The 12745-nt window shown below is 44.9% G+C and overlaps 1 protein-coding gene across 14 annotated transcripts in view; it reads right to left on the reverse strand.

Annotated features, from left to right (window-relative positions):
- LOC126981013 (neuroglian-like) overlaps positions 1-12745 on the reverse strand; it is a 292124-nt gene that overhangs the window by 15166 nt on the left and 264213 nt on the right. For 10 of the 14 annotated variants that reach the window (XM_050831620.1, XM_050831617.1, XM_050831618.1 and 7 more), the window contains 2 exons: positions 5033-5056; positions 1986-2102 (listed from right to left, as the gene is read on the reverse strand). The exons of 1 other annotated variant lie outside the window; for it this stretch is intronic. In XM_050831620.1, the coding sequence (XP_050687577.1) occupies positions 1986-2102; positions 5033-5056 (141 nt within the window). Of the gene's footprint in view, positions 1-1985; positions 2103-2944; positions 2963-5032; positions 5057-12745 lie in introns of all 14 variants that reach the window. 3 more of the 14 variants (XM_050831628.1, XM_050831619.1, XM_050831629.1) reach the window with 3 other exon arrangements.

Genomic DNA, 12745 nt, shown 5'->3' on the forward strand with positions numbered 1-12745 from the left:
GAAAAGCGTCGACAATACTCACTAAACGGTATATGTGAGGAAATCTAACTTTCAATTATTATGAATTACTATTGATGCGCAATGACTGCAAGCTTCTGACACTGCGGCTGAAGCCCGTGTTCTCGCCTTTCCCCTTGGCTCTTGTCCCATGCAGAGGCAGCACCGACGAGACACGCCGCGTTACTCGAGGCTGTGGTTACAAACTTAGTGAAGAGGCTTGACGCTGCCCTGAAGAACTCAACTGACGCTTATATTGTTTATGCTTTCAAAATTACATAATGGTGTAATTAATTCATAGTGGAAGACACCCCCAACAATTCTGACACCTTTGACGTGAAGGAGACTTTGCAAAGTGGCCAATCAACAATGGTGTTCTTCAGTAAGCATTTATTACTCACTGGTGCGGAAAATGTAAGTCATCGAGGGACTACAATGAAATAAACTTGATTCTTACAACAACTAAGATTTTGTCCGCAGCTATCAAGAGGAGCACTTCGGGACAGACATCAAGCATCTGTCATATCATCTCTAAGCCTTCAACTACTGCCAACTACTCAGCCTTAGAGTATTAATCGCCTACGGAGATTCTACGAGTACAAAGCCCGCTACGTTTCAGCAAGTGGGTCAGCGTTGAGTGCTAACAACTAACTACATTACAAGTCTCTGTGTCCATGCAGCTTGGTGCCTGAGACTCGATGACAGACTGGTGTAAGGCAAAGGCCCCTACACCTCGAGAACAAAGTCAACAAATTCTGATTAGTGTACAAGAGGTAATTTATACAGTGTACTTTTCCAGGACCGACATGAAGGAAAGACAAGGTTAAAGAGGTTAATCACGAGGAAGGTTGTTTTGTCTTGCCACTCTCTTCCCCCTTGTTTTAATATCTACACGATCTACGACCATGATAAATGAACAAACATAAGAGTAAATAAATAAATAATAAATAAATAAGTGATGAAATGAAAAAGATCAGTATATAAATTAACAAACTTCACTCTGCTTCGGCGGCTGTAAAGAGAAAACATCGCAGGAGCAACGCGTCATCTCGGGGACTCCTCACTACAACGCGTCTCAGCTGCGGGTCGGTGGTGCGGGCCGACGAAAAAAGGAAAGTTTCGTTTAGTCGGCGCAACATCTGTGGTCATATGCCGGAGAGAGACAGAAGGGGAAGGAATTATAGGAGATACTACTCACCAATTTCCCACAATGTATCAAGCCATAAGTTTTTTTCAGAACGATCTGACCACTATACTTATACTACTATACACTGTACTACAAGGCGACACATAACTCTTAAAACAATAAATTACCGCGCGAGGACACGTCGGAAACTCTGCGGCCGCACCATTTGAAAAACATTAACGAAAGGGAAAGTAAACTATCGTCCGTGAGAAAGACGAAAAGGAACACACTAAAAGATGATTCACGACGCTTTATATGCCAGACAACGGGGCGGGGCGGGGCGGGGAGCCTCCGGGGGGCCCTGCATGTACACGGGGCCCTCGCCGAAGGCATTTTCATACCCGCCTGGAGCAATAACACCGCCATCAAGGGCCTCGCAACTCCCTTCCTCGCCGCTCGAGCAGACAAACATTACAGATGAAGAGAAATGTATCCCCACATGAGATGGAGTTGTTCTCTTAACGTTGTGTGTCCTTTTGTTTCCATCGCCGCACATCCGTCACGTTAAAGCCAAAAATCTTTACGTATCCTCACCGTCGTGGTTAGTCTTCCTGGAGGTCACGTGCCCCCCTTACCTACCCTTTTCTCTTCCCCTTGACCACCGGTGACCTCCCCGTCCATGTCCTGGCTGGTGGTGGTGAGGCAGCGGGCATTCTATTGTAGCCATCACGCCGTTCCTCTCCTCTCACTTCTTCCTCCAAGCAGCTAGCGAGCCCTTCCACGTTTTCCGTATCTCCGGAGGTTGGGAGCGCCTCGTTTCACTCACTACCTGCACTAATCCCTCAGCTGTGTGGATACTTACTATTGGCTCCTGCAGTCGAGTCGTCAAGGTCTCTATCATCTACGGTCAAGGATGTATCGTCACCATCCACCTCATTGTCATTCCCGTTCTTCAATGTCTCATGGACCTCACCACCACCTGTAGAATAACCACAGTCATCCTCTGCACCCTTGCTAGGCCCTTCACCACCTGCATTGCCTTGGTAAGCGGCACACCATCCATCTCACGAGTATCATCATTAGTTTAACAGTGCCTCAACTTCTACCATCAGAGACTGCATAAGGTATAAGCCGGTAATGGACTCCCAGGTTTGTCTGTCTACCCTCTTCTTCCCTTGCTCCCTGCAGCCATCACCACTGCAGGGTTGTGGGAACGAGGGCATTAAGGATTACACGCAAACGGAAATGATTCTCTAAGTGATTAAATTCCTTTCAGACTCTCCACAACGTTTGATCCTCTCAAAGACTGCACGATCTGTGACTTTTCTTCGACCTGGGCCTGCCGTCGAGTCCTGCATTAGAAAACAGGGAAGGGGTCGCTGTGCAGGTTGGTGTGGCCTGGAGGCACGTCATTATAGCCTGAGTGATGAGGGTGGGGAGGGACGCCATCAGGGGCAGCGGGAGGGGCCACGTCGGGCTAACGATTGGACTACGAGCGGATCGAAGCTTCGCGGGTCACGAAGACGAACCCGGAACAGGATGGTTGTGACGGACTGATACCCTCACACGCGACGCTGTAGCTACAGCGTCCTCCACCTTCCTTACACACACACACACACACACACACACACACACACACACACACTAGTATTACAAGCTACAGGGTATGTATACTACACGTCGAGGTGTCGTTTTGGGAAGCAGGACCAAGGGTGGTGACTGAGGCGAGGCTAAGCTAGGTGACGAGGCTGGGTGGCTAGGCGTGAGGACAGTGTGAGTGAGGAGTGTAGGAGACAGTGACACATAAACATGATACGTTACCAACTTGGGAGAACTCCTCTTCACGACGGGAGGGGGGAGGAGGGGAGAGAGTAGCGTGTTACACATGGTATGAACAAGAGGCGTCAAGCTACACTGACGCTACATTAACATGACACTCAACTACAAAAAGCTACATGTAACTCTATCTGCACGCCATTCAGCAAATGTGTTTATCGTGTGCCAAGGAGACGAACCCTCCCAACACCTGCAGGGCCAGACACTCGCCTGGCGTGGTGGTGAGGAGTGACACAGTGAGGTGAGTGGGTGGCGGGGTGGGTGCACACACACACGCACACACCGTCACCGTGACCACAACACTAAGCTTATTCATGCACACATGACTGATAGCCTCGTCTTGGTGGTGGGGTATATATATATACATATATATATATAAATATATATATATATATATATATATATATATATATATATATATATATATATATATATATATATATATATATATAACATCGGTAAGGGGAGGGATTCGGTAAAACTTTGCTACGTAAATCTTATTCAGGGTGAGGCCCGGGGCGGCGGGTGTTGTGCCAGGTGGCGGTGGTCAGGCCGTGCCTTGGCCCAGCCCAAGTCACACAAAGGGTTCATGGGATGCCATTTGCTCGTTGGAGTAAATATCCATCAGTGAAATGATTACTGACCCATGTATAATAATAATAATAATAATAATAATAATAATAATAATAATAATAATTATTATTATTATTATTATTATTATTATCATTATTATTAATATTATCATCATTCTTATCATATTTATTAATCTTCTCGTGTCTCTATCATGTATACTTTTCCTATGGGCTTCAGAAGTCTTAAAAATCACAGTCAACACCTTGGCACAACTGATACAACACATCTTAAATGACTGTTAGTAAGAACACTGAATAATAATAATAATAATAATAATAATAATAATAATAATAATAATAATAATAATAAAGATCCGCCGTGCACTGTGTGAATGTCAACCTGGCACGGTCGCCGCTTTTCCCGCCGCCCCGGGCCGCGGGGGCGCACAGAGGAGCGTCAGCTGTGGTCTGTGAAGCCCTGCAGGGACATCACGTGACACGACATCCCGGCCAACCTTCATATCGCACTGATACATCATGAAGGCCGCGCAGCGTGTCAAGGACGACTCACTGGGAGGACAGGGCAGGGCGGAGCGGGGGGTGGGGGAATTTTGGGTGGCAATGTTTTACCGAATACCACCCTGGGTGAGGAGGACAGCACATACACCTGGGACCGCTGGTCGGTATTGTCGTACAGAGGCTCAGCGGAACATAATTTCTCACTAACTTAACAAAACATAACTCAGCTATAGTTGTGATCAATACCTAACAAAGGAGCTAGGGAAGCGTCCAGTCCAACACTTCCTTGATATGACTAACGTTTGGATGTAGTGAAGCACGTGGGTTGGAACACCTGAAACAATTAATGACTGCTCCTTTCTAACTACGAAACTCACTAGCTACTCAAGCATACTGGAAAGGGAGGGAACAAAACAGTGCCTGACTCGGTGTTGAAAAAAAAATGTATGTTAAGCAAACGTATTCAGTGGGCCAATAAACACTTTTTTTTTTTTTACAGCAAAGGAGACAGCACAAGGGCACACAAAAAAAGGAAACAATAAAAAAAGCCCGCTACTCGCTGCTCCTGTAAAGAACCGGAAGAGGTGGCCGAAAGAGCAGTCAATTACGTGAGAAGAGGTGTCCTGATACCTATGACAATAATCCTTATACTAGGGTCATTGGATAAAGGAACCGTCTAAACTCTAAATGAACTAACAAATCCTCGGCAGCGGGCGCCTTCATGAACACCGCCGACCGAACACTGAGTACGAGGCACGAAACAGAACGAGTCTCGGAAAGAAATATGCAACAACGTCACTGTGAGCTGCATGCAATGTGACTGCTCCTCATGCGGTGGAGGGGGTGACAAATATGACCTCGGACTGCAAAGAGGGAAGGTGTGTCGAGGTGAAAACAAATCCCTGAACCAAGAGTAACCTGGAGGGGCCACAGTGATGCCAGAAAAGGGACAAGGGTGGCGAGGAGGCCGCTGCTGGCTTACCCGAGGTGGCGGTCTTCTTCACTCCTGGGTCCGGGGGGGAGGCAGCGTGTAAGGAAGGCAGAATATGAGGACACACACACACACACACACACACACCACCACCACCACCATCACCACCGCACGCCATACACCCTTACACACGCCGCAAGAAGTAACGCCTGATTTATGAAACGTCCTAATAGTCTTTCTTAATAATAATGTGGCTGATTTGTCCCTTTTTATCCTGTTTTCACGGCGTGGTTAGCTGGTTTTGTTGGTTTTCCTATTCCTCTCTATGACTGAGTTTGTAATATGTCGACTTAATTATGTAAAAATCCAATACTTATAACTAATTCCATCTCAAAAACAGAATTAAAAAGCCAAATGAGCCACACAACTATTAATAAGTGCTTATACTACGTCTCAAAACTGGCGTATGAAAATGAAAACTATATATATATTTTTTAATAAGACTCGCCCTGCACGCCCACCCACCCCTCAGCGACACGATAACATAAACACGGGTAGGATTCCTCGGGGTAATTTGACAATGAAAACATGAGCAGTGCACAGGAATAATGGAAAGAAAGAAGCCTCCTGGGGTTTTGTTCGTCGTCAACCCAGCAAGCTCGGTAAAAGAAGTCTGGAAAAGGAATCAGATGAAGGAAGGGAATATACACGAAACTGGAAACATCGGTGCAACATTGAGAATAAAAGTGATGGAAGAAAAAAACGGTCTTCAACATCGAAAAAGGGTATCCATTGCGCATCAAAAAGGAAGTTCGTAATGCTCAGAGACTCAAACGCTTGGGTGACGGAGAAAGCAGTGACTGTATATTTAGATTTTACAGTCGAGGAAACAGCTCAAGGGCAAAAAAAAAAAAAAAAAAACAATAAAACCCCGCTCAGTACTGCTCCTATACAACCAAATAAAAAAGACGGGGCGTGTGACGAGTATGACCAATAAGAAGTATGACAAGACTGGCTAAAAAAAAAAAAAAAAAAAAAAAAAAAAAAAAATTACCGCGGTACCGATTTGAGTTAGTCACACGCACTGAAGGATCCACACACTTAAAACTTATCTTGCTCCCATTACGACAATTTCTCAAGGCCACAGAGAAGATTAGTCGGATTTCTACAAGTGATTTTTCCTTTCAAGATGCATAAGCCGTGTAAAACTATCACTGGCACCACAAAACTGTCCATGAAAATCCCAGCAAATTCGAGACTTTTCAAACAGACGAACCGAGGTGTCGATACGGTTAAGAATATGGGTTATAAAATCTTCTGCGGCTGTAACTCGCTTTGACGTGCTCCTGCTGCTGCTGATGATGATGATAATGATGATGGTGCTCTAAAATAACCCAGGTAGCCTAATAACTTCTCCTCCCGCCAGGTGCTAGGACGGAGATCAGAGAGTGGCGTGAAGATCGATGCTTCCTCGTAATAGAAAAAGTGCACCTCCTCTTCCCGCCCCTCGTTGGCATTTTTTTTTATTCCTTATGAGAGACCCGCCGCCCAAAATTACTACCGACTGACTCCCTCTGGTGGTCAAGATTAGAGGCTGTGTCACGGGGGGCCATTGCATGATTTTTTTGTTAATTAAATTTCACTGATTATTTAGCCGTGCAATTATTTTTACCTTTTGATTATTTGGGCACGCGATTGTTTGACAATGCGATTGTTTGGCCATGTGATTGTTTGGCCACGTGATTCTTTGGCCATGTGATTGTTTGGCCATGTGATTGTTTGGCCATGTGATTGTTTGGCCACGTGATTGTTTGACCATGCGATTGTTTGGCCATGTGATTGTTTGGCCATGTGATTGTTTGGCCACGTGATTGTTTGGCCATGTGATTGTTTGGCCATGTGATTGTTTGGCCATGTGATTGTTTGGCCATGTGATTGTTTGGCCATGTGATTGTTTGGCCATGTGATTGTTTGGCCATGTGATTGTTTGGCCATGTGATTGTTTGGCCATGTGATTGTTTGGCCACGTGATTGTTTGGCCATGTGATTGTTTGGCCATGTGATTGTTTGGCCATGTGATTGTTTGGCCATGTGATTGTTTGGCCATGTGATTGTTTGGCCATGTAATTCTTTGGTCACGTGATTGTTTGACAATGCGATTGTTTGGCCATGTGATTGTTTAATATGTGATTGTTTGGCCATGTGATTGTTTGGCCATGTAATTCTTTGGTCACGTGATTGTTTGGCCATGTGATTGTTTGGCCATGTGATTGTTTGGCCATGTGATTGTTTGGCCATGTGATTGTTTGGCCATGTGATTGTTTGGCCATGTGATTGTTTGGCCACGTGATTGTTTGGCCATGTGATTGTTTGGCCATGTGATTGTTTGGTCATGTGATTGTTTGGTCATGTGATTGTTTGGCCACGTGATTGTTTAACCATGCGATTGTTTGGCCATGTGATTGTTTGGTCATGTGATTGTTTGGTCATGTGATTGTTTGGCCATGTGATTGTTTGGCCACGTGATTGTTTGGCCATGTGATTCTTTGGTCACGTGATTGTTTGGCCATGTGACTGTTTGGCCATGCGATTGTTTGGCCATGTGATTGTTTGGCCATGTGATTGTTTGGCCATGTGATTGTTTGGCCATGTGATTGTTTGGCCATGTGACTATTTGGCCATGCGACTGTTTGGCCATGTGACTGTTTGGCCATGCGACTGTTTGGCCATGTGACTGTTTGGCCATGAGACTGTTTGGCCATGTGACTGTTTGACCGTGTGAGTGTTTGGCCATACGACCGTTTGGCCAGTGAACTCTTTGTCTATGCGATTATTTGGCAACTTGGAACACATTTTAATGGCGTCTAACATCATGTCCAGTTATGCCCAAACGATATATTCTGTTTCTAAGTTAGAGAATTGATTGTTACGTATGGAAAATTACTGATCACGTGAGCACCAGCGATGACATTTTTCCGCGTTGCCTGCAAGGTTAAACGAAACACCGTTGATTGCATTCCTTCCTGATTGCCTCTTCGGAAACATTGCATGACATAACGAAAGTGTCGGTCTTGCTACATTGCACAGCCAAACTAAATCTTCCCGCGTGTCTCGTTCCATATTTATTACCCACCATCAAAATTCCTTGTTGATTGCCTCTTCGGAGATACTGCATAATATAAAGTGGCGGTATTATGCTATTACACGACCAAAGTAAATCTCCCCGCGTGACTTGTTCGATATTTGCTCACTTAATATCATAAAGTTCAAACTGGCTTTTCAGAACAGTTCGCGTGCAGTATTTATCACTTAACATATAACGCGCCTGGAATGACAAACCACGCTTATCTGCAAAATTCATTCGCTTAATTCATTTTAATTTGGGCCCCCGCGACCTCTGAAAATGAGGCGCTCCATCACTAGGCTGACCTGCTCTCTCTCTCTCTCTCTCTCTCTCTCTCTCTCTCTCTCTCTCTCTCTCTCTCTCTCTCTCTCTCTCTGCTCTTTTCTTTTCTCTATCTTCTCTTCTCTTCTCTCATCTTCTTTTATTTTCTCTTTTCTCTCTCTCTCTCTCTCTCTCTCTCTCTCTCTCTCTCTCTCTCTCTCACACACACACACACACACACACACACACACACACACAGTCACCCTCCCCTCCCCTATACACACACTGTAGCGCCGCGTTATTAAATCATTACTAATCAACACTAATAATCATCAGCGCTGGCCGAAATAAACATCCCAGGCCAATCTGTTCCCTCCCCGCGCCGGCCATTCATCGTCGCTAATTAGAGATTTTTCCCGCCTCGCAGTCCCACGTGCCGCGTCCTCGGTGTGACGTACGGGTTTATTTTTGTTCTCGCTTGTTCCGTCCTTGTTATTATGTTCCATTTTCACAGCGAAGGCGAGCTAATTTTTTTTGTGCCGGAGTAAGGAAATAGTAATCTTAATTGTGGTGATTCCTTGTGTTTAGCAACAACAGCAGCAGCAGCAGGAAATTTTCTGACAGCCGCAGGAAAATCACTGACAGCAACCACAGTCTACCAACGTGACTTTGAAACATGGAAAATTTTCTGCAACCGCCATAAAAAAAGTGAAGGGAATGTTCGTGGAAAAGACTGGGAACCGAAGACGTGAGGGGCGCGTCTGTTTACTTCATCTTAGTAGACAGGCCAGCAGGTACCACCAGGCTGCGTGATGGCTGGTGGGCCTTGCTCGATATTTGCCCGTCCTTTCACTATAGCAACAACAAAATCAGTAGCTGATGAGCTCTGGTACTGTGAAAATATGATTATCATTCATAACCATAATTACATAAATTCGTAATTTATTTCTTACCAAAAAACTGAAACTTTTAATCTAATAACCTGATCGTGAATTCATTTTCAGTTCATAATGGAATTACGGTTGGAGCAACATGGTGCCTGCACCAATAAACGAGTAAATAACTTTTTGGTCATTAGTGACAGGCTTGTAAATAGTCATGCTGGGCGATGGCGTGGCTGGCAAGATTCCGGACACTACGCGGCCCGAACACCCTCCATCATGGTGGGCGGCGTAGGTCACGCGTGTGTTGCGTCAGGGGAGTGCTGGACGCCATGCTCCCTCCTGCCTCACCAGTAACAACCGACCTGTGGCCTGCGCGTGCAATGACCAGCAAACGAAACATGACTGGATATTACCCTAGACTTAAACTTCCTTTTGGAGCCATGTTATCAAGAGGATTGATAACTTTATTTTCCCTCAACCTACAGCCTGGGCATGACGACGAATGTTGCAAGGAAGCGAGATGCTCTTCAAGTGGACACATGTGACTACTAATTTCCGTCACTAAGAAACAAATAAAGGAAAATTAACACGAATGGATTTTTTTTCTTTCCTTCTTATCACTCATCTCATAAAGCCTGATCAGAACACACGAACCACCGCCAAGAAAGACCCATATTCGTATACACCAGTTTTCCTGCATAAAAGAGAGGAAGCAGGCTAAGTTATGACCCGTACTAAGGAACAAGCAAGCACTGGGGAGACGCAGGGCCACGTTCATCAGCGCTGGGCCAGCATTACGTAGGGGATAATTCTTGTTTTCTGAGTCGTCCGTCCGGCATAACAAGGGTTTCCATAACAATTATACAGTGATGGAGGAGGACGTGGGGGAGGTGCGTCAAGGTATTATACATTGATCGAGGGACGAGGGCGACAGCGGCTGGGGCACAATAGGAGCGAGGGACGGGGACGGGGGGAAGACAAGGTACACTTATATGGACATGAATATTAACTGGACGAAAGAGATAGACTTAAAGATATGTGGATAGATAGATAGAGAAATTCGACTATATTATGACAGAGCTTCTTAGCGTATGTCGTCAAGTTCTCGATGAAAAGTTTCTTATGTCTGTCCCTATTTGAAACATCTTGCACTTGTTTCCGTTCATTGACGCTTCTCGCTTGCCTAACAGCGGTGATATTTTACTCATAACTTGATGAACACAAGGACACACAAGGATATATAGAGATTATCATGAGGCTAAACGGCCTACACATGGCAGCTCCTGAAGATTGCTGTTGTTCACCAATCTCCCTTCCCCTCCACAGATACATCTAACCTCCATTTAAAGCTTACAATTGCGTTTGCCCTCCATTCATTCGCCACCCTGTTCGTGAACCAGTTTTTACCTATTTCCTCTCTGAGTATAATTTTTTTCAACTTATATATGCTGCTTCGTGTTCTTAAATCTGTTTATTTTAATAAAAGCACTTCATCTAAATCGCTCATATTAATCTCCTGAACTCATCTGAAATATTCAACCTACATCACCTCGCAGTCTACATCCTTCTAAAGATTTTTTTGTCTTAGTTCCTAAGTCCTTGGATCATTTTAGTAATTTATTTCCTTACTAACTCAAGGGAATCTATACCTTTCCTATAATAGGGACACTAAAACTGAACAGAATAATCTAGGTGAGGCCTAACCAGCGGCAGATATAATTTAAGGATAACTACTGCGTTCCGGACACGCTTTATGAAACACATCCCAAGATTATGTGCGCGGCTTCTGGCGGTAATACTGTGATTTCCGGGTCGAGGCTCAGGGCTCACACGCACACGCTAATCCCTTACACGGCCAGAGTCCTCAAGAAATATGTTACTCAAGGTGTTATTACTTTGGGATTTTTCGTGAACGTCCAGAACATTAGGCTCTCGTGCTGTCACCAAAGTTTGTAACAAAGTCGTTCAGACCAGTATTGAAAATGTTCAACGAAATTCACCCAGCAAGACGCCACTACTAATGCGTTGTGCCTAACCTGAGACAAGTATGTTCGTGATAACAGCTTATTTAAACGTTCAGAGGTCAAGGGTAACGACATGCTCACAGCTAGAAGCGTGATGACAGGCCCAGAGACAGCCTTGAGGACTAGTATGAATGGGCAAGGTTCGTCCCTTTAGGTTGCTGTGGCGTAGGACAATGTGTGTGCCTATCTCACCATCTCGAGCTGGGTGAATTAATTTATTATTAGGCAAATGTCTCTTAAAACCAAAGAACCTATGCATGTATAATGAGTTGGTTGCATAATGGCCTGAGGTTATAGTAAAGTGTAAACAGGCCACACAAACTAGACCTTTCATCACTCCCCCACGATTAAACTCCTTGGGAAATAACTTTAATTTTTGTTCATATGGGATTTTGTTTGTAATTCTCTTATTATTTTTACTTTCATGTGTCAAAGTCGAATGTCAAACTTTAATAGTACGTTTAAAGTTTACTGGTACTAGCACGTATGAATCTCCAAGGCTATTGAGACCCAGGGAAACATTATACGAGGAGATGAACAGTCGCGTCTCGGATAAAAAAAATAATAATACATAAATAAAAAATGGAGACACTGACCCAAGACTTCTATTTTCATTGTCTTGATAAGGTACGTACGTTCATTATGCTTGCTCAGGTGAGAGAGAGAGAGAGAGAGAGAGAGAGAGAGAGAGAGAGAGAGAGAGAGAGAGAGAGAGAGAGAGAGAGAAGAGAAGAGAAGAGAAGAGAAGAGGAGAGAAGAGAAGAGAAGAGAAGAGAAGAACAGAGAAGAGGAGAAAAGAAAGAGAAACAGAGAAGAAGAGAACGCGCCAGGAATATTCATACTGGTAAATAATGCGAGAGGGACACGATAATGCACCACACAAAAAGTAAGTTATGCATTACGGTCAACATCTGCAGTCCAGCGGAGGGAGGGAGGGAGTGAGAGAGGAAGGGAGGGAGACTGGTGCAGCGGTAGTGTGTGATGGTGCGGTGGGAGTGAGAGGGAGTGAGATGGAGTGGGAGGGAGGAGTGTGCGTTAGGTGGGAGTGTGAGGGAGTGAGAGGGAGGAGTGCGCGTTAGAGGGGAAGGAAAGGCCGTGAGGGACCTTACCACACGTCGACGTCGATAACAACCTTCCTGTGGGGGTGGATGTAGTTGTGATGGCTGGGGAGGCAAGTGGACACGAGCGTCAACGAGGCATCGAAGGAGAGCCAGAGTAACCTCCCCACACATCCTCAGAGGAGATAATACCTTTCCTAAATACCCCGAAATAAAAATAATTCCCCCATACACTGTCAGGGGAGAAAATATGCTCCCAAAATGCCCCAGAGGAAAATGTCACCTCCTCATACCCTGCAAAACGTCCAAGGGGAGCTAAAACGGCACCAAAATAACCTCCTCACATACTCTCAGGGGAGAATATATCCTCCCTAAATGCCCCAAGAGAAAAAAATGTAACCTCCCCACACAGT

This window comes from Eriocheir sinensis, chromosome 46, assembly GCF_024679095.1.
Source record: "Eriocheir sinensis breed Jianghai 21 chromosome 46, ASM2467909v1, whole genome shotgun sequence".
In the NCBI taxonomy this organism is placed as follows: domain Eukaryota; kingdom Metazoa; phylum Arthropoda; class Malacostraca; order Decapoda; family Varunidae; genus Eriocheir; species Eriocheir sinensis.